The following is a 26190-nucleotide window of genomic DNA, read 5'->3' as shown; positions in this document are numbered from 1 at the left end:
CCAGCCATGTGCGTGGGTAGTTTTAGAGTATCCAAGGCTATCCTGAGCATTGGCCAAAACATACAGAATTTTCGGGAGGAAAATCATTTTGATCATATTAACTCGCCCAATCAGATTCAGGGGAAGATCTATCCACTGAGAGATCCGTTGTTGTAGGAGATCAATGAGAGGGCATAAATTATTGGACACATAGGAGTGTAGCGGCAGTTGGATAATAACCCCAAGGTAGCGAAAGGAGTGGGACGCCTGAAGCCTGGAACCCGAATAGATCACCGACTCTGCTGCTGGGTCCAACGGAAAGATAGTGGATTTAGACCAATTTATGCGAAAGCCCGAAAAGTCCCCAAAACTCTCCATCTCCCTGAGGAGGGCCTACAAGGAGTCGGAGGGATCTGCCAAGTAGACAAGAGTATCATCAGCATAAAGGGATATTCTCTCGTCAATAGAGCCAATAGCCAGACCCCGAATGTCCGAAGCCAAACGGATACGGACAGCCAGAGGTTCAATGGCTAAGGCAAACAAAAGTGGGGATGACGGGCAACCTTGCCTCGTACCCCTGGAGATAGAGAATTCTGGGGAGATCACAGCATTCACCCTAACTCGAGCAACAGGATCGATGTAGAGAAGTTTAATCCAAGCAATCATGCGTGGACCAAACCCAAACTTATGTAAAATACGCCATTCTACACTGTCAAAGGCCTTACAGGTATCTAAGGAAACAATGACACGAGTCGAGGAATTAGGATGTGGGTACTGTAAGTTATGGAACAATCTGCGAATATTCATGCGGGTAGAGCGGCCTGGGATAAACCCTCCTTGGTCATCCTGTACCAATGAAGGAATAATCCTATTCAATCGGTTGGCTAGCACTTTGGCAAGAATCTTCACATCTACGTTATTCAACGATATGGATCTATAAGAATCACAATGTAGAGGATCTTTACGGGGTTTAAGAAGTAGAATAATCAAGGCCTCGGGGGGAGCACCCCAGCTGCCAAGGCAGCATCAAAGGTGCGGAGGAGGTGAGGGCTAAGGAGGTGTTTAAACTAAGGATACCATTCAAGGGAAAATCCGTCAGGTCCAGGGGTCTTGTGTTTGGAAATCTGTCCGATGGCAGCCTCTATCTCCTCTATCTGGAGCGGGGCCTCAAGGTCCTCAGCATCCTGAGCCGCCAGAGAGGGGAGGGTAATGTCAGTGAGATAGAGAGACAGGGAGGCCTCATCATATTGGGCAGTGGAGGCATAAAGGTCGGTAAAAAAAAGAGACAAACGCGTCTAGAATGCCCGATGGAGCATCCACCACCTCTGTCGGGGGAAACACGAATCCTCGTGACAGAAGTGGGAGAATACTCAGGTCGAGCCAAATAGGCCAACAGCCGGCCTGCCTTATTACCATGTTCAAACAAATTCTGAGTAGTATACAGCAAACGTTTCTGAGTAAGATGCAGTAGGCGGAGCTCATAATTTCTACGGGCCTGAAGCCACTGAGCGTGTGTGGACAGAGAGGTTCGGTCCGCATAGGCTCCCTCAGCCTCTACCATAGCAGCCTCAAGCTCCTCAGTGCAAATTCTATTAATTTTACGGAGGATACCCGTAATAGACATAAAGGCATCCCGGGCAGAAGGCTTAAACGCCTTCCACACCGTCAAGGAGTCCGCAGTAAGCAGGTTAGTTTCCCAATATTCCGAAACCCCCTTAGTGCAAGCGCCCAGAACCGTAGGGTCAGACAGCCAGTAAGCATTGAGACGCCACAGCGGAGGGCTGGAGGCCGGCAGGAGAGAGAGTTCCACCATCACTGGGGCATGATCTGAAATCCCATGAGGAAGGATGGATGCCCCAGCGATGAGCGGAAGGGTATGGGAGGGAGCAAAAACCAGATCTATACGAGACATCATTTTAAAAGGAATCAGAGTGACATGTATATTGTCTAGCGTCTGGGTGTTTTCAGCGCCACACGTCTACGAAACCATATACCTGAATCCAGTCCAGCAGGGACTGGAAAATACGCCCCTCTCCCCGCAAGCGGTCCATGGCAGGGTCAATAACTGCATTAAAGTCCCCCACATAGAGAACATGACCCATGGGGGAATCCAGGATGAAAGAAGTGACTTTGTGAAGCAGGTCTGCTGAAAATGGGGGAGGGATATATAGGTTGATTAAATTAATAACAGAACGGCCAACCTGCAGGGACAACAGGACATACCTGCCTTCCGGATCCGTCCTCACTCAAAGCACCTCTGCTGAGAGGGACCTAGCAACAAGGACAGAGACCCCCCTAGAATAAGAGGTATGGAAGGCATGGTAAGAACGAGCAATCCAAGCTCTTTTAAGGGCTAAATGTTTAGGAGCCGTAAGATGAGTTTCCTGGAGACAGATAATATGTGGTTTGTATTGTTTGAGGAAAGAGAAGACCAGGGACCGCTTGTGAGGAGAGTTCAAACCCCTGTTCCAAGAAACAATTTTCAAAGAATTAGACAACATATTGACTTCAACTTTCGTATGAACTTAGGTTCCCTCCAGCTGATAAGCCGCAGACACCACCGAGGGGGGGTAGAAGCAACCATACAACGGGGGAGACACAGAGGGAGCATCAGCAAGCATAAAGTGGCAAAAAAACCCAAGTAGGTTAGAGCAAAAACCAGAACAAACCCAACCCCCCCACCCCGCTCTTCCATCCCAACCATAGAGAGCCTAGGATCCCAACAACAGTTAGCAGTCAAAATCCCTATGATGCGAACATCAACCCAGGATAGGGGCAAAAGAAAAAACCGGGGGGAGGACAAGAAAAAAAGCTCCTGCCACAGAAAAAGGGGGAAGGGGGGGGGGGAAATAACAGACATCTTCTGCATTCCTCTGTCGGTAGAAAAATGAACTAACATGCCGGCAAATAATGTAAAGTCATCCCGGGAATCGAGGAGTTAACTAGGGGTCCCCAGCAGCAAGCAGGATAGAAGACATCGACATTCCAGCAGGAGAGCAGTGTCCAAAAACAGGAGAGGAACAAGCAGGGTAGACAGGGCCCGCATTAAGGATGGATCCGCAGGAGAATCTACGAAGGCACTTCAGGAAACGAAGTAGGAAAGTAAAGTGCATCAGGAGTCCAGAAACACAGACAAACGAGAGCACAATTAGCGATGCCGAGATCTTTGAGAACCACCAAAGTTCCCTATTTATTTCAGTTGGTGTTTTCAAAAACGCAGCTTCTGTATCTCTACATTGCTCTTCTAGATCTTCCGTTTCCTGGCTCTTTTAATATGATATTGTTGATCTAAGTGCCCCCCGTAGATATGCTTTCAAGGTATCCCAAAAAGATCAAATCTCTTTGGGATCCATGCGTTTCTAAAAATATCTGCAATTGTTCAGGTATACGATCGTGCGTTCCAATCTGTGATAACCAATATGGCTGAAATTTCCAGTTTTGCTTCATTCCCTCAATTCCTATTTGCTATATTTACCAGGAGTGGTGAGTGATCAGACACTCCTCTAATCAAATATTCAACAGAGACAACCCTAGAAATAATTTTATCATTTCCCAGCGCCAGATCTATTCTTGACAGACATCCCCTTCCTAGGATGGCCCAGGAATAAGCCCTGGTCCGAGGATTAAGCATTCGCCACAAATCTCTCCATCCAAATTCTTCCCCTAACTCACGAAACATAAGTGGTTTTCGAGTTCTTTTTAGAGGGGGTCCATGCCTGTCCACCAGCGGGTCCCACAGAAGATTAAAGTTTCCCAGGCATAGCACTAATGCCTCTGGGTATAAACTTGCAAATAGCATAGCTTCTTTAATTACACTTAATGTAGTAGGTGGTGGATTATATATACCTAAAATAACAAATGGTATATCATACATTTGAGCTCCTACAAATACATATTGCCCTTCAGGATCTACCTTTTTTTTTTAAAGCACTTCCATGGTATCGACCTATGAACAAGCAGTGACCCCCACCTTCCATATGTTGAATAGCTCGAGTGTATTGACCATTGAATCCAGGGTTTACACAATTGATTTGTTGTATCTGGGATCATATGTGTCTCTTGCAGGCATACAATTTGTGCTTTAGTTTGTAATATATTTGTAATTACCTGGGATCTCTTCTGGGGAGTCCCTAGACCCCTAACATTTCATGATAGGAATCTACATTGTGTAGTCATCTTAGAGGTTTTTTTTTCTATATATAGCTGTAGGTTCACATCCCCAAAAGAGATCCCATATATCTTACCGTCTATCTATGACATTTATCATAATAATATCCCGTAGCAATGTACTCCTTTTAAACCAATATAATTATTGAGGTTAGTTGGGCACACCAGGACACAGCGATCTTCAAAAGTAACAAGAAAAAATATGAAAAGGAAAAAAAGATTACAAACAAAATTACCAAAAAAAAAATAAAAATTTTTTTTAAAAGAAAAATCATCATGCACATATAGCAAAATTTTGACCAATAGGCCTTACTCCCAAAAAGACAATGTGACATTGCCCGAGCATACAATCATTTGCATGCAAGGACAATATAGCTGCGGCCTCCACTCAAGCTCCCACCTTATTCTCAGAAAAAGTTTATGTTTTTTCTAAGGAATAATATAAAAAGATTTTTGCTAAGCCTTAAAAAAAACAAAAAAAAAAAACAAAAGAAATGGCTCAAAGATTTACCAGTGGTGGGAGGAGGGTGGGAGGAGGGAGGGAGGGGGAGAGGAACCGCGCAAAAAAAAAAAAAAACGCACACAAAAAAACAAAAACAAAACAATTGTTTCTCGACTCCCAGTCCCTTCCCTCCCCCCACCTCGTCATTCTATCATCTACATGCTTCTTTTCTTTTTCATTACAAGGAAAAACAAAGGAAAATGGCAAGATTCTTTTCTGTCCTTTCACTTTATAGTTCCTTTCGAGCAAAGCCACTCTTGTACACTCTCCGGAGTATTGAAGAAATATATTTTCCCATCTTCCTCCACCCTCATCCTCGCAGGGTATGCCATGGAGTAGATGTGTCGTTCTCTTAATTTTTTTTAACTTCAAAAAAGGTAGCTCTCAATTTTTGTAGATCTATTGAAAAATCAGGGAAAAAAAAATACTTGTGCGTTTTCATATTGAATGGTGCCCTTTTGTCTTGCTTTCTGTAGTATAAGATCCCGATCTTTACATTTCTAAAATCGTGCAAGTAAAGGTCTTGCAGGGGCTGGTGGTTTTGCAGGAATTCTATGGGCTCTTACTACTGCAAATGCTGTGGAGAAAGTAGTATCAGGAAATAGGGTTTTAATCCATGTCTCCACAAATTCTCCAGGATTCTTCCCCTCAGCCCTCTCCGGTAAACCCACAAATCTGATATTATTGCGTCTTAATCTGTTTTCTAAGTCCTCAACTTTTTGATTAAGGTATGTTACTTGCTTTTCAGCTGCTAATATACGATTTGGCACTGGAGTGTAATTCTCCTCTAATGAGGATATCCTTTTTTCAGCCTGCAGATCATGGTGTATTAAACCAATATCCATTCTAATTTCTTCCATTTTACCAGTCAACATAGTATTACTTGTAGTTATAGCAGCCATAAGTTGAGAATGTACCTGTTTCTCTGCCGGCATATTGCTCTGTGTATTGCTGCTGCTTCCTCCACTTCCTGCTTCTCGGTCCGCACAAACTCCTTCAAACGTTCTGTTCCCGTAGCGGGACGTTCCCTACTTGTCTCCTTACTCATATTGCCTGGCATGTATCGCAAGCTGCCGCAATACTCGCATGGAGGTCCGGATCAAGGTGGGTATCAAGGTGCACTGCATGGAGCTCGAGTGGAGGCCTGCAGAGCTCCGATCACATGCAGCCAGCCATCTTGCCGGCTAGCCCCGCCCCAATTTTAAGAGGGAATATAAACCACCATGTGAAAAAATATATATTAAAAAACTTTTGAATGTTGCCCATGTAGTGGTGTGTTTCATTATGTGCTATTATGCATATATAAAATTACAACTTTAAACGACAATTACAGGTAAATAAATATGCGCAACTTGTTAAATAAAAGTGCCTTTGCATTTGTGGTTTATACTTGGTATTTAATTTTACATTTCTTGGCACCAACCATATCACGCACAGCACTGGCACTTTCTTTAACAAGTTTCACATATCTATTTACTTGTAATTGTGGTTTAAAGTTGTCATTTATATATGCACAATAGCACTTTATGAAACACACCACTACATGGGCAACATTCAAAAGTTGTTTTAATAGATATTTTTTCACATAGTGGTATATATTTCCTCTTAAATAGTTAGCACCATAGACCAACCCTTGACATAAACACCCTGATACAGTACCCCTATTTTATAGGAGTAAGATGGAGGCAGCTTACGCTTTTATATTCAGTTGGTTACCATAGCGCAGGTTCCACCATTTTTTCTCTTTATAATTATGTATTAGTATGTTTTTTCTTTTTCTCATTGTAGTCACCTAGTTGAACCCTTTCTATCCAAATACCCCTGAGGAAGCCATACAGGCGAAATGCATCGGGAGCAGCCCTTTCCTCCTACGTGCACAGTCAATCTGTGGGAGAAGTTTGAGCTTCTTCACTTTGTATATAAATAAGGGGGGTGATTTGCTTTTTCTGGTCTTTTTATGAATTGTTGTTCGATATATGTAAAAACTGCTGTATAGCTATTCTACTTACTTTTGGTATGAAGAAAGCTTTTTTATTGTTTTGATGAATAAAACAAATATTTTATGGATCTGAGTAAACCTTTTTTTGCTGAATGGGATAGCCAACACCTCAAAAGCCCCTTTTCTTCATCTTTACATTGTTATTATACACTCTCTGGGATGTGGTGTATGGCATGACTGGCTAAGTCGATAGAATATTACCAAGGTGAGCCCAATTGACATACATCACTTCTTGTAAGGGTGTACTGAAAACATACCTGGGGATTTTAGGTGGCAGTCATGACCCAAAATCAGCGACTTTAGGGGAAGAGGATTCCAGCTGTGATAACTTAAAGTTAGAGCGTACCACATGAACCAGAAGTCCACTATAGGCTTGTGTCAGACAGTACTGGACCCAGAGATAACTCCTTCACAATAGATTCCATTTCGTTCTCTTTTGCATTCTGAGGAACTTTCTCAGACATCTCATCCTCCTTCTAAAAGGAGGAGAGTAAAGAGAACACCTTCCCATCATCACTCCGGAAGCTGCGAGTGATCCGTGCACAGCGAGGGGAGCTGTGTGTGTGTGTGTGGAGGAGGAGCGGAGAAGGAGCCGCACGTGCGAGGGAAGCCGCACTAGGAAGCCGGGGCCGGGTGCGGGAGCCTCGGAGGGTGACTGGGGAGTGACCGAGTGACCAGGGAGACAGAGCGGGGACAGAGCAGCGGCGGCGGAGACAAGGACCTGACAGGACCTGACCGGGGACGCAAGTAGGAAGCAACTGATCAGCTGGTAGGGGGGTGGGCTGGTGGGGGACTACAAGTACAAAACTACAAGCAATACAGGTTACTAAGGGGCTACTATAGACAGAGGGGTAGCTGTGGAACGATATGCACTGCGCTGATCTATCTGCTCAGCTCACTCTAAACTACTCTGCGACTGCTCTGCGACCGACTGACTGTGCTCTGCGACCGACTGACTGTGCTCTGCGACCGACTGTGCTCTGCGACCGACCGCGCTCTGCGAGCGCGGGGGTGGAGGTCGGAAACCGCCGCACCGTACCATACTGCGGAGAGGAGCGGAGGAGAGTGAGGGTGCCAGGAGGAGGAGACCGTCCGTTCACAGTAAGGAGGAGGAGGAGACCATCCGTTCTCAGTGAGTGTGGCAGCAGCTGTGAGTAAGGCAGCAGCTGCAAACAAGGAGAGGGAGAAAGCTGTGTGACTGTGCTGCGACTGATTGCTGTGTGACTGTGTCTGCGACTGAGTACCTGGGAAGACTGGTAAGTATCTTTGCGACTGGTATCTTTGCGACTGGTATCTTTGCAACTGGTATCTTTGCAACTGGTGAGTATCTTAGTGACTGGTGAGTATCTTAGTGACTGGTGAGTATCTTAGTGACTGGTGAGTATCTTAGTGACTGGTGAGTATCTTAGTGACTGGTGAGTATACTAGCGACTGGTGAGTATACTAGCGACTGGTGAGTACCCCAGGTTTAGTACCAGGGGAGTTAGAGGTAGTGTAGGTAAGGAATAGAAGGTAGTTAACATTATCCCCATAGAGTAGTGGGTAATAATGTCCAACAGGATTGCGGATGCCACTCAGTGCACTTCTTGCGCCATGTACAAGTTCCTTGATGAACCAATCAAGGGCGAATACTGCTGTGCAAGATGTGAGCGACTTGTTGCTCTGGAAGACCAGATCCTGGATCTAGAGAATACAGAGGCAAGACTGCGTTGCATCAACAACCTGGAAAGGAGCTTGGACATGACCCATCAGGCGCTGGCAGGGGCCAGCATAGAGGAGGGAGGAGAAGAGGAGACGCAAGCATCAGTGGTACGCAGCTGGGTGACCGTTAGGAAGGATAGTGGGAAGAGTGTCAGGGAGGCCAGTCCTGAGTTAGTACACCCTAACAAATTTGCCAAGTTGCAGGTTGAGGGGGATATCAACTCAGAGGTGGCAGAGCTGGAGCAGGCGCCCTCCCCCAGCTGCCAGGGGAGTGGCGGCTCCAGGAAGAAGGGGGACCGTGACTCAGGAAAGGTTAGACAGGTTGTGGTAGTTGGGGACTCAATTATCAAGAGGACAGAGAGGGCAATCTGTCAAAAAGATCTCGGTAGCCGAACAGTATGTTGTTTACCGGGCGCCCGAGTTCGGCACATCGCGGATCTGGCAGACAGATTATTGTGCGGGGCTGGGGATGACCCAGCGGTCATGGTGCATGTGGGCACTAATGACAAAGTAAAAGGAAGGTGGAGGATCCTAAAGAACGATTTCAGGGACTTGGGTAATAGATTGAGGAATAGGACCTCCAAGGTGGTTTTCTCTGAAATACTGCCTGTACCTTCTGCCACACAAGGAGGCAGAAGGAGATTAGGGAACTTAACAAGTGGCTGAGGAATTGGTGTAGGAAGGAGGGGTTTGGGTTCCTGGAGAACTGGGCTGACTTCTCAGTCGGCTACCGGCTCTTTAGTAAGGATGGGCTGCACCTTAATGGGCACGGTACAGCTCTTTTGGGGAGAAAGATAGCCACCAAGTTGGAGGGGCTTTTAAACTAGGAGACGGGGGGAAGGGCTCAGAAGTAGAGTCAGTCAGGAGGGAGCAAAGGACTGAAGGCAGTTGTAGAGTCAGCAGAGACAGTAGGTCCATAATGTCAATTGGTAGGTCTGTGCGGGAAATCCTCAGACCAAACAGGAATAAACATAACCACCAATCACGTTTAACTTCCGTAAAACTAAGAGGGGTATATGCTAATGCCAGGAGCCTAGCAAATAAAATGGATGAGTTGGAAATGTTAGTACATGAGGATGACATAGACCTTATGGGAATAACGGAGACTTGGTTCGATCCCTCACATGACTGGCTGGCCAATATCCAAGGGTATTCGGTGTACCGGAAGGACAGGGTAGGAAAAGAGGGGGAGGGGTATGTCTCTATGTCAAGAACAATGTAAGGGTGATAGAGAGGAGTGACATTACGGAAGGGATGAGCATGGATTTAGAATCTGTGTGGGTAGAACTCCATAGGGAAGGAGAAAAGGGAAAAGTAACTGTGGGGGGTTGCTATAGGCCACCTAAACAAGGGGAGGAGGTAGAGCTGGAATTTTTAGCATTATTGGGTAAAGTGGCAAAACTGGGATCAGTCATCATATTGGGGGACTTCAATTATCCCGACATTGACTGGGAAGAGGGGACTACACACTCACAGAAGGCCCATCTATTCACAGAAACCTTACAGGATAATTACATGTCACAGTTGGTGGACTCTCCGACTAGGGAAAACGCAGTCCTGGATCTATTGATCACTAATGACCCAGACCTAATCTCGGAGGTAGGAGTCCAGGACTACCTGGGCTCTAGCGATCACAGGATAATCACATTTAGTGTAAATAACAATATAACAAGGCAAGTGGGGAACATAAGAACCCTAAACTTCAGAAGGGCAAACTTTCCAAAATTGTACTCATTGATGGGAAGGGTAAACTGGGACCAAACCCTGGGATCACTGACCACAGAGGAAAAATGGGAATGCTTTAGGAACATATTAAGCAAATGCATCTTGCAGTGCATTCCTATGGGAAATAAATTTAGAAGAGACAAAGCCAAACCTGGCTGGCTAAACCGTAGCGTTAAAAAACGTATTAGGGGAAAAAAAAATGGCCTTCAAGAAATATAAAGCAGAGGGCACAGTATCGGCTTTTGAGCAATACAAGGAGACAAATAAGAAAAGTAAACACGAAATCAAGATGGCTAAAATCAACTTTGAGAGACAAATAGAGGAGGATAGTAAAAAAAACCCAAAGAAATTCTTTAAATATATCAACAGCAAAAAAACTAGGGCAGAGCATATTGCACACATAATTAACGATGATGGGAGGATGGTTACAGAGGACACTGAAAAAGCAACCGTGCTGAATGCTTTTTTCTCGACATTCTTTACACAGGAAAAGGAGGGGTACACTGACCATGGCTGTATGGTTAGTAGTAATACACAGGACTTGCCACTATGGCTAACAGAGGGTGAAATCAGGGAAAGGCTGGATAAACTTAACACAAACAAATCACTGGGCCCGGATGGCGTACATCCGAGAGTACTCAAGGAACTCAGTAAGTTTATATCTAGACCACTGTTCCTGATCTTTGCTGACAGTATTAGGACAGGAGATGTACCAGGGGATTGGAGGAAAGCCAACGTGATTCCGATATGCAAAAAGGGTCAGAGGCATATCCCGGGAAATTATAGGCCTGTCAGTTTGACATCAATAGTATGTAAACTTCTGGAGGGGATGATAAGGGACTATATCGTAGAGTTTGCTAAAGACAACATCATCAGCAGTAATCAGCACGGGTTTCCAAATGGGCGTTCTTGTCGTTCCCCATAAGCGCTTAATTTATAAAATAAGGTCTGCAGGTATCGACAGCATGGTTTGCTCTTGGATACGGAACTGGCTAAAAGGGTGTGTCCAAAGGGTGGTAATAAACAGCGCATACTCAGACTGGTATGAGGTAGTAAGCGGGGTCCCCCCAAGGCTCAGTCCTGGGACCAACCTTGTTCAATTTATTCATAAACAACATTGAGGTCGGGATCAGGAGTTCGATATCAGTTTTTGCAGATGACACAAAATTGGCCAGGGCAATAACTGCACAGCATGAAGCAGATATTCTACAGAATGACCTGGACAAAATAACGGAGTGGGCAACGACTTGGCAAATGAGGTTTAATGTGGAGAAGTGTAAGGTTTTGCACTTGGGGACTAGAAACATAAAAGCACAATACACGTTAGGAGGGGAACCCTTGGGGGAATCAAAAATGGAGAAAAATCTGGGAGTCTTGGTTGATGATAGATTAGGCAATAGCATGCAATGTCAAGCGGCAGCTGCCAGAGCCAGCAGAATATTAGCATGCATAAAGAAAGGGATGTATTCCAGAGATAAAAGTATAATCCTTCCACTTTATAAAACTCTGGTCCGACCACATCTGGAGTATTCTGTCCAGTTCTGGTTGCCAGTCCTCAGGAGGGATGTGTTGGAGCTGGAGAGAGTCCAGAGAAGGGCAACTAAACTGATTAGGGGATTGGAGGACCTTAATTATGAAGAGCGTCTGCAATTGCTTGATTTATTCTCCCTGGGGAAGAGACGCCTGAGGGGGGACATGATAACAATTTATAAATATCTCAATGGGGATCTCAGCTTAGAAAAAAAGCTGTTCAGTCGAAGGGATTGCATGAGGACTCGAGGGCATACGATGAGATTAGAGGAGAAGCGTTTTAACCTCAGGCAACGTGGGGGGTTCTTTACTGTTAGGGCTACAAGATTGTGGAATTCTCTACCACAAGAGGTGGTTTCTGCAGGTAGTATGGTGGCTTTCAAAAGACTCTTAGACGTACATCTCAAGGATCAGAACATTCAGGGCTATGTGAGATGATTACAGCCACAAACACCTATACAGGTTGAACTGGATGGACTATTGTCTTTGTCTGTGTGCGGCCCAGTGGCTCATCAAAAACAGATCATTCTGGAACGTGAAGCAAACTGGTGCCTGCGCATGTCATCAGGTGCACTCCATACCAGACCGTCCCTTTCACACACTGCCACTGCTATATGGCATTATCCGGAAAAAAAAAAAAACGGCCATATAGTGCCCAAATAAAAACTCCAAACCTAGGAAACAATGAAAGGACTGCCACGTTTCCATTATACACAGAGGCACTCACCAGTCCACACTGAAGGGCCATTAGACCCAAACTTCACTCATCATTGCAGATGGACCCTGCAGGGCCTACAAGGACTTCTCTGCAGGGGGGATCACTGGGTATGCTGCACACTGTCTGCAGGATCTAGCGCCAACTGGCAGACATCACAAACAATCCCCACTCTTGCATGCAGGGTCTGGGTAGAGTACCTCTTCACATGCTGACCATAGTGACCAGTCAATAGAACCCACCTCTGCTCCAGTAGGAGTATAAGGAACACCTGAAGAGTTGTTCCCAAACCCCCCCCCCCCCCCGCCAAAAAAAAAAAAAAAAAAAAAACACCTTTAAAGAGACAAGGAGGTGTATCCAATACCTTCAAACACTAGAACTGAGGCTTAGCTGAGTTGGGAGGGGTTAGGCCTGGGTGTAAATCCCTGCCTTTTTTTGGCCATTGTCTATGCACCCAAAGGTTGCAGCATAACCGACATATCCATGTGTATAAAGCCCTCTGTGTCCTGTAATGATGCATGACAGACAGAGCTATAGAGAGTTTGGTTTTTACATATAGCAAGCTCTGATTTATATAGCAAGTTAACATTTTTTTCACTGCAAGAACATTACCTCCAGAAGTCCAGATGTCTGCGAAAACCCAAGCTTTAGATAGGAATTCTCTAAAGTTAAGTCCCGGATGAGGTCATCCAACTCACTAACATAGAAGACCCCATTGGATGTGATTTTACTTCTCCCTCTAGTAAAAATTGTATAATCCGCCTTTACAGTTTCTGGACTCTCCGCTTCCACCAGCTGATAAACAGCCAAACCAAGGGGAGGTAAATGTGCCAAAAATGAGACCTTTGGGAACAAAAAAAGCAAGATAATTAGAGGGTACAAGAAAATGGCTATTCAATTAAGAGCTACAGTTTGAGCAACAGTCAGCAAAGCACAAGTTAATAGTGAAAATCTGCCTGATGCAAAGTTCAGTTTGACAAGGAATTTCCATTATCTGTAGCAGGAAGCGGACTTCTGTTGCTTGTAATTGGAATCACATAAAGCCTAATTTGAAGCCAGTCCAGCTAAAATGTTTATAAAAAAAAAAATTGATTTTTGTAAAATCTTACCGTAAAATCCTTTTCTCTTAAGCTCATTGACAGACGCAGTCCTCTTGATTAATAACACATTGGGTTATACTGCCCTCTACAGGAGTAGGACACTAGACGGAAGGAAAACGTTCTGGCCACACCTTAGGGGCAGTCCCAGAGGGTATATCCTCTCAGTTCCTGCTACAGGATGTCAGTTATGTCACAAAGCAGTGTCAGAGAATTTAACCCAACTCAACTCAAAAGTAGAGGGGCGGGTACTGCGTCTGTCAATGAGCTTAAGAGAAAAGGATTTTACGGTAAGATTTTACAAAAATCCATTTTTCTCTGTCGCTCATTGACAGACGCAGTCCTCTTGATTAATAATACATTGGGACGTCCCAAAGCAGTGCCACAAATGAGGGGTGGGATAACAGAAATCGAAATCCAGAAGGCCTAACTGGAGCCAACCAGCCAACAAACCCTCGAGGTAGACCAACGATCTCCTCAAATTGCGGCCTGCAGAACCTTGCGGCCAAAAGAGGCATCCGACGATGCCATCACATCAACTTTATAAAAGTTTGTAAAGGTATGAACCGACGATCAAGTAGTTGCCTTGAAAACCTGGACCACTGACGCCTGATGGCGGAAGGCCCAGGAAACACTAAGCGCCCGAGTAGAGTGCGCCTTCTGTTATAGGATAGAGGGGGGACCCAGAAACATGAGCGTCCAACCATCCCAGGGAGGGGCCCGCGTCCACCAACAAACCCGACAGGGGGAGAGGGGGAACATTTTACTCACCATACCGGAACCAGGCGGGCGCCAACTCCTGACAGAACCCCTCTCCACCGAGGTGGGGGGGCTGTCGACCAATGCGGACGCCGTGACTCATTTTCCAACTGGTCGTCGGCGTCCAGGCGAGATGTTTAACTCGCAGGGTCAGTCCCCGTCCAGTGGGACTATGTAGCGGCCGACCCAGCGCGGAGCTAGGGCCTGCACGCGCTCGCAGGCTGACTGGGGTGACCACTGGATCTTAACATCCAGCCCGTCGCCCAGTTTCAGCGTACTTGCTTGAAGATCTCACAGGAACACTGGAGAAAAAAAGCTGCCTAATACGTTTTTCTAAAAAATCCTGCCAGGACAAAGATCCCAGCAAGGAACTTAGGTCCTTACTCCTAACTAGACAGAAAAAACTGACATCCTGTAGCAGGAAGTGAAAGGATATACCCTCTGGGACTGCCCCTAAGGTGTGGCCAGAACGTTTTCCTTCCGTCTAGTGTCCTACTCCTGTAGAGGGCAGTATAACCCAATGTGTTATTAATCAAGAGGACTGCGTCTGTCAATGAGCGACAGAGAAAAAAGTATTGTACTGTTTACCTTTAAGTATAATCCAAATTTACATGATTGCTGTTTCACACTGCTTCACTACTTTTCACACATTACACAAAGTAAGAAGGGGGAGTTTAAGTCCATTATAGGGACAATATTGACACAGCCCCAGAAGAACCCCAATGGCTTAAAGCCTCGGGGGTCAATTTTAGCTAAAAATACCCCCGAGACAGTCAGGGCTAGTACATTCCATAATGGATAGCCTCTGAACTGTCCTGGGGTCGCACTTACCTGTAAGAAGAAACACTTACCTTGAAAAGTTCTTCTCCAGCGCTGCCATCTCAGGTGTGGGCAGCTGAAGCCGCAGCGTCCCTCTTCGTGTCCTCTTTTCCGTGACGTCGGAGTACCACAATGCACTGCACCGGCCCCACTCGTCACTTCCGGTGCAGGCGTGGCATCCCTGCACAGCTTCTGGGATGGGGTGACGTTCAGCTCCCAGGAGTCATCGCAAACCGGAAGTGACGGCGCTGGCCGCGGCCACAGAGGGAGGAAGTGGAAGGACGGTGAGTACATTTTCTTCTATACCAAAAGGTAAGTGACCAAAAAAAAAAAAAAATTAAAAAAATTGGCAGTATCCATTTCTTTTTCAGGTTGCACTCAGCAAGCGGATGGCCCGACATCGATTTTTTCAATTTTGAGGCCGGAGCTCCGCTTTAAATTGATATGGTCAAGAAACATTTAGACAGAAAATAAAAGAAAAAAGCCAAACAAAGCACCTGGACCAGACCAGATGACATACACCCACGTCCTCAAGAGTTGGGCTCTGTTATTTCAAAGCCATTGCTTTTTTATTGCTTGATGCAAAGCCTGAGGTGCCTATATTTAAAAGGGATCAGACCTTAACAAGTACTTACAGAACAGCTAAGTTTAAAGGCTAAGTCCAAGTTAAAAAAAACATAATAAATGCACATATTTTGAAATGTTCATTTTTTTTCTTTTTTACATCAGCCTGCAAAGCATTGCACTCTCAATCAGTGGATCGCGAGTGCAATGATAGTCTTCTGCAATGCCGCCCATGCAGACTCTTTTACAGCTCCCTGGAACAGCTTCCAATTACTGAGCAGGAGGAAGAGTCATTGAGCTACAAGTGACCACTGCACTTGCATTTCATTGAGAAATACAAGTCTGTCTGCCTTGGTGGCAGGGAGGTCACGTGTGGTTGGAGGGTGTAAGGGAGGCATCTACACCATGTTACACCCTAAATATGGGTGTAACATGGTGCAATATATGGACATAACCTTTTACTTCTGTGTACAATCTACATAAAAAGAGAATGCAATGATTTTCAAACCTCATAAACCCATATTTTATGCACAAAAGAAAAGAGAAAACAAATCAAACTTTTAACCACTTAAGGACCAGAAGGTTTTATCCCCTTAATGACCAGGCCATTTTTTGTGATATGGCACTGCGTTATTTTAACTGACAATTGCACAATTGTGCGATGCTGTACCAAAATAAAATTGATGTCCTTTTTTCCCCCACAAAAAGAGCTTTCTTTTGGTGGTATTTAATCACCTCTGTAATTTTTATTTTTTGCGCAAAAAAATAAAAAAAGCGACAATTCTGAAAAAAAAAAAAAACATTTTTTTTTATTACTTTGTGCTATAAAACACTCCCAATAAAAAATCTAAATGTTTTCATCATTTTGGGCCAATATGTATTCTACTACATATTTTGGTAAAAAAAATAAGTGTCTATTAATAGGTTTTTGCGCAAATAGGTTTTTGCGTCTACAAACTAAAGGAAAGATTTAGATTTCTTTTATTTATTTTTTTTACTAGTAATGGCGGCGATCAGGGATTTTTAGCGGGACTGCGACATTGCAGGGGACATATCGGACACCTACCTGACATTTTTGACACTTTTGGGGGGACTAATGACATTACTACAGTAATTAGTGCTAAAAATATGCACTGTTACTGTACTGACACTGGCAGGGAAGGGGTAAACACCAGGGGCGAGCAAAGGGTTAAATGTGTGCCTAGGGGGTGTTATCTAACTGTGTGAGGGATTGGCTCACTGGATGAACACAGGGACCTGTGTTCCTATATAGGAGGAACAAAGGATACCTGTGTTTATCACTCACAGAACAGCGGTCTGCAGTGTTTACATTGGTAGACCGCCGTTCTGTCTCCACGGGGAGCAATCACAGGTATCTGGCGGACAACGCGGCCACCAGACCCACTGATTGGCTCCCCCCCTCTAGCCAATCAGCACGTGGGCGCCCACACTAACTGCTACACAAAGCATTTTATGTAAAACTGCGGCAGCTGGTTGGCAAATGGTTAAACAGAGAAAATGTACGATTTTAAAGAAAAACATAAGTTAATTTAAAATGGATGGCAGCAACATGTCGCAAAAAGGTTGTCAGAAGGCAATAAAAAGATGGAAAAGTGGTACTAACAAGGAAGAAATGGAAGAACATTTTGCAACTACAGGCAGTCCCCAGGTTGCAAACAAGATAGGATCTGTAGCTTTTTTTAAGTTTTCATGTAAGTAGAAACGGGTACATTTTTTTTTAAGTGCAACTCCACCAAGAAAAAAAAAGAAAAGGATTTTTGTACTTACCGTAAAATACATTTCTCTGAGTTCATCAACGAACACAGCGTTCCAAAAATCATAACTAGTGGGTTATAATGCCTCCTCCAGGGGTAGGACTAGGCAGAACAAAAAACACCTGGCTACACCTATGGGAGGTCCTCAACTGGTATAACACCCACCTCTCTGTTGGTAATCCGTTTAGTAGCAAGCAGTATTAGAAGTATCAGAACTCCATAGAGAGGCTAGTGCTGTGTCTGTCGACCTCAGAGAAATGGATTTTCCGGTAAGTACAAAAATCCCATTTTCTCTTTCATTTATCAGCGGACACAGCACTACATAAATCATAACTAAAGCAGCGCCAAAAGGAAAATGAGGGGTGGGGGAAAATAACCCAAGGCTAAAACATAAGAGCCCATAACTAGGACACAGGAGCCCAGTCTGAAAAATAAAGTTTTAAAGAAAAAGCACCCCTTAAGAAGGAACAGCCCCTCTTAAACAGGGGCCTGCAAAACTTTGCGGCCAAAAGAAGCATCCGCAGATGCCAAAGTATCTACCTTCTGGAATTTTGTAAAGGTATGCACGGACGATTAAGTGGCTGCCTTGCAAACTTGCGATATTGAAGCCTGACGGAAAGTCCAAGAAGCACTCAGCGCACGAGTAGAATGCACCGTGATAGGGAAAGGTGGAACCGGACCTTTAATGGAATAGGCTTGAGTCACAGTCTGTCTGATCCATCTAGAGATGGTAGCCGGAGAAGTGGCCAGCCCTTTTCTTGGTCCGTAACCACAAAAAGAGTCTGACCTCCGAAAAGACTCAGTAGCTGCCAGATGCACCTGAATCGCACTAACCACATCCAAGGTATGCAAAGCCAATTCCTTGGGATGGTTAAACAGAAGAGAAGGATGGCGCTCAGATATGCACTTCTGGTAAGTGGAATAGAAGTAATGACCCAAAAACATTGATGGTCTTTGTTGTAAGCCTTAAAGGTTTAATAAACATATGCAGATAAAAAATAATAAATCAAAGAAAGTACTTTCAAACCGGACCCTTGATTTATTATGTTTTAACTGCATATGTTTATTAAACCTTTAAGGCTTACAACGAAGACCATCAATGTTTTTGGGGTCATTACTTCTATTCCACTTACCATAAGTGCATATCTGAGAGCCATCCTTCTCTTCTGTTTAACTGTTTGCATACACCATCCTGTGTTAAGGAGTAGGCGACCGTGGTGCACTTGATTTACAGTCTCTACCATTTTTGGGGTTATGACACAACATGGAAATTGCACTTAGGATTGGCGCTTGAACTTTTTTTGTGGAATTCCTTGGGATGAGCTGGCTTGGGACACAAGGAATGCAACACAATGTCCTCATTCAAATGAAGACAACTTTGGGCAGGAATAATGGACAGGGACAAAGAATCACTTTATTCCTATGGACCACTAAATAGGGACTGTGACAGGATAATGCCACCAATTCTGATACTCTGCAAGCCGAGGTAATAGCCACCAAGAATGTCACCTTCTGGGATAAAGTAGGCAAGGGAATCTCCTGAATTTTTTCAAATGGAGGTTTCTGGAGAACCAAAAGCACTAAATTTAAATCCCACGGCGGCAAAAGAGACTGTACAGGTGGGGCCACAGGTCGAACCCCCTGAATGAAGGTACGAACTAAAGAGTGCATTGCTAGGGGTCTCTGAAAGAAGATTGCCAGGGCAGACACCTGGCCCTTGATGGTACTCCAGGCCAACTTCTGATCAATGCCCTGTTAAAGAAAGGTTAAGATCCGAGCCACAGAAAAGGATCGAGGATCAGCGCCAATCGACTCACACCAAGAAATGTACAATGGTATATCTTGCTGGAAGGTGACTTCCTCGCCTTCAACATAGTAGGGATCACAGACAGACCTCTATCCCTCAAAACCTGGCTTTCAATAGCGAAGCCATTAAAACCAGCAACTGTAAAGCAGGATGGTAGATCAGCCCTTGGGACAACTGGTCTTCTCTGAGAGGAAGCCCCCAAGGGACGTTTACAGCCACCAGGATGATTGGAAGATTCCTCGCAGAAACGGCAGAAGAATTCTTAGCTGAGGATGATACTGGCCTTACCGTGGCCCTTGGACTGCGGTGTCTATCAGATGACCCCGTGACCTTGTCACAAACTTCGGTATCCTTCTGTGGAGCTGAACCTGCTAAAGGCGCTGCATGTAAGACTGAGCAAACAGAACTGTCTTGAAGGCGGATACCACCAGACTCAGAACCTGTATGAAAAATGGGAGAGAGAGCTATCTGTGTGACAGCAGCCAGTGAAGCACTGCCTGTGGTCCCTGAAATTTGTGCAGAGGAAGGACCACCCTGGTCAGAAATAGAATCAGACCTAGGCAAATCAAATCCCTGGACAGAGATGGGGGCGGTCTTAGGTAGTTCAGACATCACCTGAACCTCTGAAGGAATTAAATCTGCACAAGGAGACTCGGGACCTAAAAAAAATCTGAAAAAGACAAACTTTGTCCCCCTTTCTGGGTACCCCCATAAGAAGCATTTTTCGGATATCCTTGACGCTCACCAAGGAAGTCCACGGGGCCAGAAACCAGCGAATATGTCCCCTCACCCCAATAATGGGTGAGGGCAGACCTTCATGCTGAAGGAGTCTTGTTTGCTGGTCCGGTGAAGCTAGCTCTAGGCTTACCAGACCAAGATTGCTAGGATCCTCCCGGGGGAAGATTTAAAAGATCTATTTCCCTTATTCTTCGTCACAAAAGCACAAAATAAATTTCTACGGGCTGAGAAGGGCCGCCATCTGCGGTGAGGCTCCTTCCCTTGACTGTGGCAGAAAGGTACTCTTCCCCCCTGCCCCGAGATACCCTTTATGTCATCCAGGGTACCCCCAAACAAGCGATCGCCTTGAAAGGACAGATCAATGAGAGCTTTCTTAGAGGCTTGGTCTGCGGAGCAATTAAGCCACTAACCCCCGCCACTGAAACAGAAAGCTTGGACAGCACAGGAGCTGCATCCAAAGCTGCATCACAAAAACTGCAGCCCATGGACCAACTGGTCCGCTAAATCAACATAAGCAGCGGGGACCTGTTCACCCCCCAGGCCCTGGCGCAAAAGCTTGGCCCATTCAGTTAGGGTCTGATACATTAGGGCTAAAGCAAAAACTGTCCGCAATGCTGAACCAGCCAAAGAAAACATGCTGCATGCCACAGCCTCCGCTTTCTTGTCAGCCGGGTCCTTAAAGAATGGGGATTCCTCTACTGCAGCGGTTCTCAACCTAGGGGTTGGACGACCCTTTTACAGGGGGTCACCTAAGACCATCGGAAAACACATATTTCCGATGGTCTTAGGCAGGGAACGCACCGCGGCACAACACCCGACAGGTACACTGCTCAGGAAAGCCCGTACACGCATGCACGGTGACGTGTTGGTGCCATTTTTTAATTCAAAGCCAAGGCACCTCACCAAATGGTGAGACCCCTACGCAGCCCCTGCATCTCCTCAGGAGATGCAGTGCTGCGGGCATGGTACAGGAGATTCTCCAGGAGAATCTCCTGCACCATGCCCGCAGCCCGTGCATCATGCACCATGCCCTGAATCTCCTGCCCCCTGCATCTCCTGCACCATGCCCGCGGCACCTGCATCTCCGGCACCATGCCCGTGGCTCTTGCACCATGCCGTAGCACCTGCATCTCCTCCACCATGCCCGCGGCCCCTGCACCACGCCCGTGGTCCCTGCACCACGCCCGCGGCCCCTGCATCTCCTGCACAATGAAAATATATCCTGCATATCAGATAATTACATTACAATTCATAACAGTAGCAAAATTACAGTTATGAAGTAGCAACGAAAATAAATGTTATGGTTGGGGGTCACTACAACATGAGGAACTGTATTAAGGGTCGTGGCATTAGGAAGGTTGAGAAAAAATGCTCTACCGGGATCATGGTTGCTTTATTCAACCTGGAGACAGGAGGGTCCACCACTGGTGGACTAGCTCACTTTTTTAAAAGTTACTCCACAAAAGGGTAACGTACAGCAAAACGTTTGGGGACAACAAAGGGTCATTTTGGTTGTTCCCATTCCTAACAGGAAAACCTGTCAAAATAAGGCACATAAGGAAACACCTTTGGAGTATGATGCGACTTATACGTACCAAACGACACAGCCACATCTGTGGCTACATCAGCAGCATCCTCCATTTTTAAAGTCTCACGCACTGCAGTGATAAGTGCGTCTACTAGTGCTTTTTCATTCGCTGCTGTGACCATGGAGGAATCTTCACTATCGGATGGATCAAAGGGTGTGATATTAAATCCACCTGCACGGCGGCATCAGGCTCAGAATCAGATTAGACAGCCTGAGCCAGGGAAGGGCGGAGGGCTTTCTCCAGGGTCTTTGACCACACGCCACTTCCACCCGGGACACTGTGGACTGCAGGACTACCATCAGTGCAACCATGGGAAGCTGGGGTTTAGAGAGACCTGCCACCTTCATGAGGGGGTCAGTGGGGGAGATGTGACCCGGAGGCTCCATAAGGAAAGGAAGACCTTTCAGTACAAAAATGATCTTTTGGCACCACTAAAGGATCCCACTTAAGGCTCAGGGTACCCCCATCAACAGAGAGAGAAATAACAGGAACCCCCAAAGACTCACCTTACCGACCAGAGGAGCACCAAAAATTCAAAACCCAGCATCATCATGAACGCTAGCCCTGTTCATATGTCCCAAGCACAAGAAGAGGAAGCTGTGGAGGAAGAGGAACAGGGGAGCTTTGGCATCCAAGGCTTCAGTTGTCTCCAGCATCCCACAGACTGCGGGAAAATGGCCCCCATGACATTATCTGACAACATAAACATGGCCGCCAACCGGAGACCAGCCAGACTGAGGGAAAATGGCCACAATCAGCTACTAACAGTGAAGCATGCTGCCAGGATCTTTCCTGCACCCTCTGCAAGGGGATCCTCCCTGAAGGTAGGACACACGTTTAATGGAGACTCTGCTGTGCACTTTGCACCGGTCTCTGCACTGGGACCCCCCTGCACTATACCCACACTGCAAACAGCAGGGCATGCACCAAGAGGTCCCCTACACCGGGACCCCTCCAGACTACCAGCGCGGGACACACACTATCCCAGGACCATTACAGAGTGGGGATAGTGCGGGGGAGACTCCAGGGGTCTCTGCTACATTCTCTGCCCTAGGACCCTCACCCGACTCTAGGTCCAGACAGCAGGAAATGGTAGTGGGGGAAGCCCAGCTCAGTGAGGGATTTAAGGATGGTATGGGAGAACCCTGCAGGCAGGTCCGACCGTCCCTGGAAGTTACCTGCATCCCCCCCAAAGAAAGCCACCAAAAGGGGGAGGGGGGGCTGTACTTACCCTTCCATGGTGTGGGTAACGCTCCAGACAGAACTCCTCGCCACTGAAGTAGGGGAGCTGTCGGCCAAGAGACCGCTGCGACTCAGACCCAAGCCTGGTCATTTACCTCGCGGGTCAGCCTCTGTTGTAGCTGCAGTCTGCACGCGCATGCTGGCTGGGCTGGGGGGAACCACTATATCTGGATTATCCAGCCCGTCGCCAAGCCCGGCAGGCGACTGTAGAACTCCCGAGAGAAAACAAAGAAAGATGTAAGGAAGGAGAAAATTGCTAGGACGAGAGACCCCAGCCGGGAGCCTAGGTCCTTACTCCCGATTAAACAGAATAAAACTGTTTACCTAGAGCAGAGAGGGCAGTTATTTACCAGGTGAGGACGGCCAATGGGCGTTGCCAGGTGTTCTTTGTTCTGCCTAGTCCTACTCCTGAGGAGGCAATATAAACCCACTAGTTATTTATGGAGCGCTGTATCCGTCGATGAACGAAAGAGAAATTATGTTTTTTTTGGATAGCATAGGCAAGGGTTAACACCCCTGTACCAGGGCCACCGGGCTAAATGTCCTGGTGGGGTCTAAGGCAACTTCTTGAGCCGCTCACCTGGCCTCTCCGCTCATCTGGCTGGCCACCAGTTCAGCCGTTGGGCTGGGGGGTGAAAACTGCAGGTCCGATAACCTGTATCCATGAAGAGGGAGGGGATCTGGAGGAGAGGCCGGACCAGAGGGAAAGTAAGCTCCCTGTGTGTCTAGATAGGAGGAGCGGTGGGGCCGCTGCATAGTAGAATCAATCTTTGTATTTTCCTCCCACAGCCTCTTAAAGCCCACTTCTCTCAGAGGCATTTAGAGGCTGCAGGAGAAAAATGGAGCGATTGATTCTTCTATAAGCAGCCACCCTGCTGCTTCCCCCCCCCCTCCCCGTGCTCTCCAGCCCTCACTAGTGCTCTCTGCCACCCCCCCCCCCCCCCCCAAGTGCTCTCCAGCACTCACTAGTGCTCTCCGCCCCCTATCACATTCTCCAGAACCAATCAGCTTCTAACGTCAGCTTGTTCAATTAAGCTTTGACAATAAAACCTAGAAACTGACTTCCTATGCAGAGCTGCACCAGATTCTGTGTGCACCAGTTTTAGTAAATTCCCCCCACTGTGTATTTGCCAACTTGTTGAACTTTAGACTGCAATTGTGAAAAAAAAAAACACATACCTGATAAGTGTCCTGAGAAACCACAGTAGCTCCATCCCATACTGCACTGATCTGGACTTTCACAGATTTTCCTTCTGCATCCATCACCTTAATTTTTGGAGAACTAACATACACAGAAACAACAGACAAACGCTCTTGTTCGAAAGGATTAAAGACTGCAATGGGCCTGTAAGACAGACATAAGTAGAACATTTATAATTTATCTTCAAAGTTTAAGTGTTCTACTTTAAAGAAGGTACCACAAAGTTGTGACATGCTGGGGAAAAAAACCCATAAAACTGGAAGCATCAACTAGAATAAGTTAGTGGTGTACAGTAGAAGTAAAGTGTACACTGTATTAAGCTCTCTATACGATCTGTCTGTAAAATCTCATTTAGATCTACCATCAACTATGTAGCGCAAGAGCCTGTCTGAGTGAAAATAGATTGATGGGTTAAATTATACAGTGCATCCAGAAAATATTCACAGCGCTTCACCTTTTCCACATTTTGGTATATTACAGCCTTATTTCAAAATGGATTAAATTTATTATTTTTCTCAAAATTCTACAAACAATACCCCATAATGACAACGTGAAAGAAGTTTGAAATCTTTGCAAATTAAAAACAAAAATCACATGTGTTCACAGCCTTTGCCATGACACTCACAATTGAGCTCAGGTGCATCCTGTTTGCACTGATCATCCTTGAGATGTTTCTACAACTTGGAGTCCACCTGTGGCCAATTCAGTTGATTGGGCGTGATTTGGAAAGGTACACACCTGTCTATATAAGGTTCTACAGTTAATGCATGTCAGAGCACAAACCAAACCATGAAGTCCAAGGCATTCTCTGTAGACCACCGAGACAGGATTGTATCGAGACACAGATCTGGGGAAGGGTACAGAAAAATTTCTGCAGTGTTGAAGGTCCCAAAGAGCACAGTGCCCTCAATCTTCCGTAAATGGAAGTTCTTCGGAACCACCACCAGGACTCTTCCTAGAGTGGGCCGCCCAGGCAGGCTGAGCGATTTGGGGAGAAGGGTCTTAACCCTTAACCAGGTGACCAAGAACCCGATAGTCACTCTGACAGAGCTCCAGTGTTTCTTAGTGGAGAAAAGAGAACCTTCCAGAATAACAACCATCTCTGCAGCACTCCACCCAGCAGGTCTGTATGGTAGAGTGGCCAGACAGAAGCCACTCCTCAGTAAAAGGCATATGACAGCCTGCTTTGAGTTAGCCAAAAGGGCAACTGAAGAACTCTCAGACCATGAGAAACAAAATTCCCTGGTCTGATAAAACAAAGATTCAATTCTTCGGCCTGAAAAGGCAAACATGTCTGGAGGAGGCTAGGCCCTGTTCATCACCTGGCCAATACCATCCCTACAGTAAAGCAAGGTGGTGGCAGCATCATGCTTTGAGGATGTTTTTCAGCAGCAAGAACTAGGAGACTAGTCAGGATCAAGGGAAAGATGATTGCAGCAAAGTACAGAGAGATCCTTAATGAAAAGCTGTTCCAGAGCGCTTTGGACCTAAGACTGGGACAAAGATTCATCTTCCAACAGGACAACGACCCTAAGCACACAGCCAAGATACCAAAGGAGTGGCTACTGGACAACTCTGTGAATGTCCTTGAGTGGCCCAACCAGAGCCCACACTTGAACCCGATTGAACATCTCTAGAGAGATCTGAAAATTGCTGAGCACCGATGCTCCCCATCCAACCTGATGGAGCTAGAGAGGTCCTGCAAAGAATAGGAGAAACTGGCCAAAAATAGGTGTGCCAAGCATGTAGCATCATACTCAAAAAGACTTGAGGCTGTAACTGGCAGCAAAGGTGCTTCAACAAAGTTTATAGCAAAGGCTGTAAATGCTTCTGTACATGTGATTTTTTGCGTACAGTAAAACCTTGGATTGCGAGCATAATTCGTTCCGGAAACATGCTTGTAATCCAAAGCACTCTTATATCAAAGCAAATTTCCCCATAAGAAATAATGGAAACTTAGATGATTTGTTCCACAACCATTTATTCATTAAACCTTCAGTTTATAGTCCATATAAAAAGATTATAGCAATGTGATAGGTTGTGTAACCATAAAATGTCCATCCACAAATAGCCGCTTCCACAAGGGGATTAGAAGCAAAATCCAGCAGGAGCTACAGAGTATCAAAGAGAAGAGAGGCGCCTCAAAGTGTAGCAATATGGTTACATTTAATGAAGGTACAATATTTAGCAACTCACATGATTGATGAATAAAACAGGCACATCTAAGTATGCAGGCATCCGGGGTAAAGCTGTCCACATAGACCGTCTTCTGCACCGCCGG

General features: G+C 45.8%; 1 protein-coding gene across 1 annotated transcript in view; it reads right to left on the bottom strand.

Moving 5' to 3' along the window:
• MAN2A1 (mannosidase alpha class 2A member 1) overlaps window positions 1–26190 on the bottom strand; it is a 370906-nt gene that overhangs the window by 92397 nt on the left and 252319 nt on the right. The window contains exons 13-14 of the mRNA XM_082259950.1: window positions 23888–24053; window positions 12931–13161 (exon numbers count right to left, since the gene is read on the bottom strand). Of these exons, the coding sequence (XP_082116076.1) occupies window positions 12931–13161; window positions 23888–24053 (397 nt within the window). The remainder of the gene's footprint in view (window positions 1–12930; window positions 13162–23887; window positions 24054–26190) is intronic.

Source organism: Pelophylax lessonae (assembly GCF_965119305.1).
Source record: "Pelophylax lessonae genome assembly, chromosome: 1".
NCBI lineage: Eukaryota > Metazoa > Chordata > Amphibia > Anura > Ranidae > Pelophylax > Pelophylax lessonae.
The sequence above is the reverse complement of the archived record's forward strand: the minus strand, read 5'-3'. Positions and strand labels throughout refer to the sequence as shown.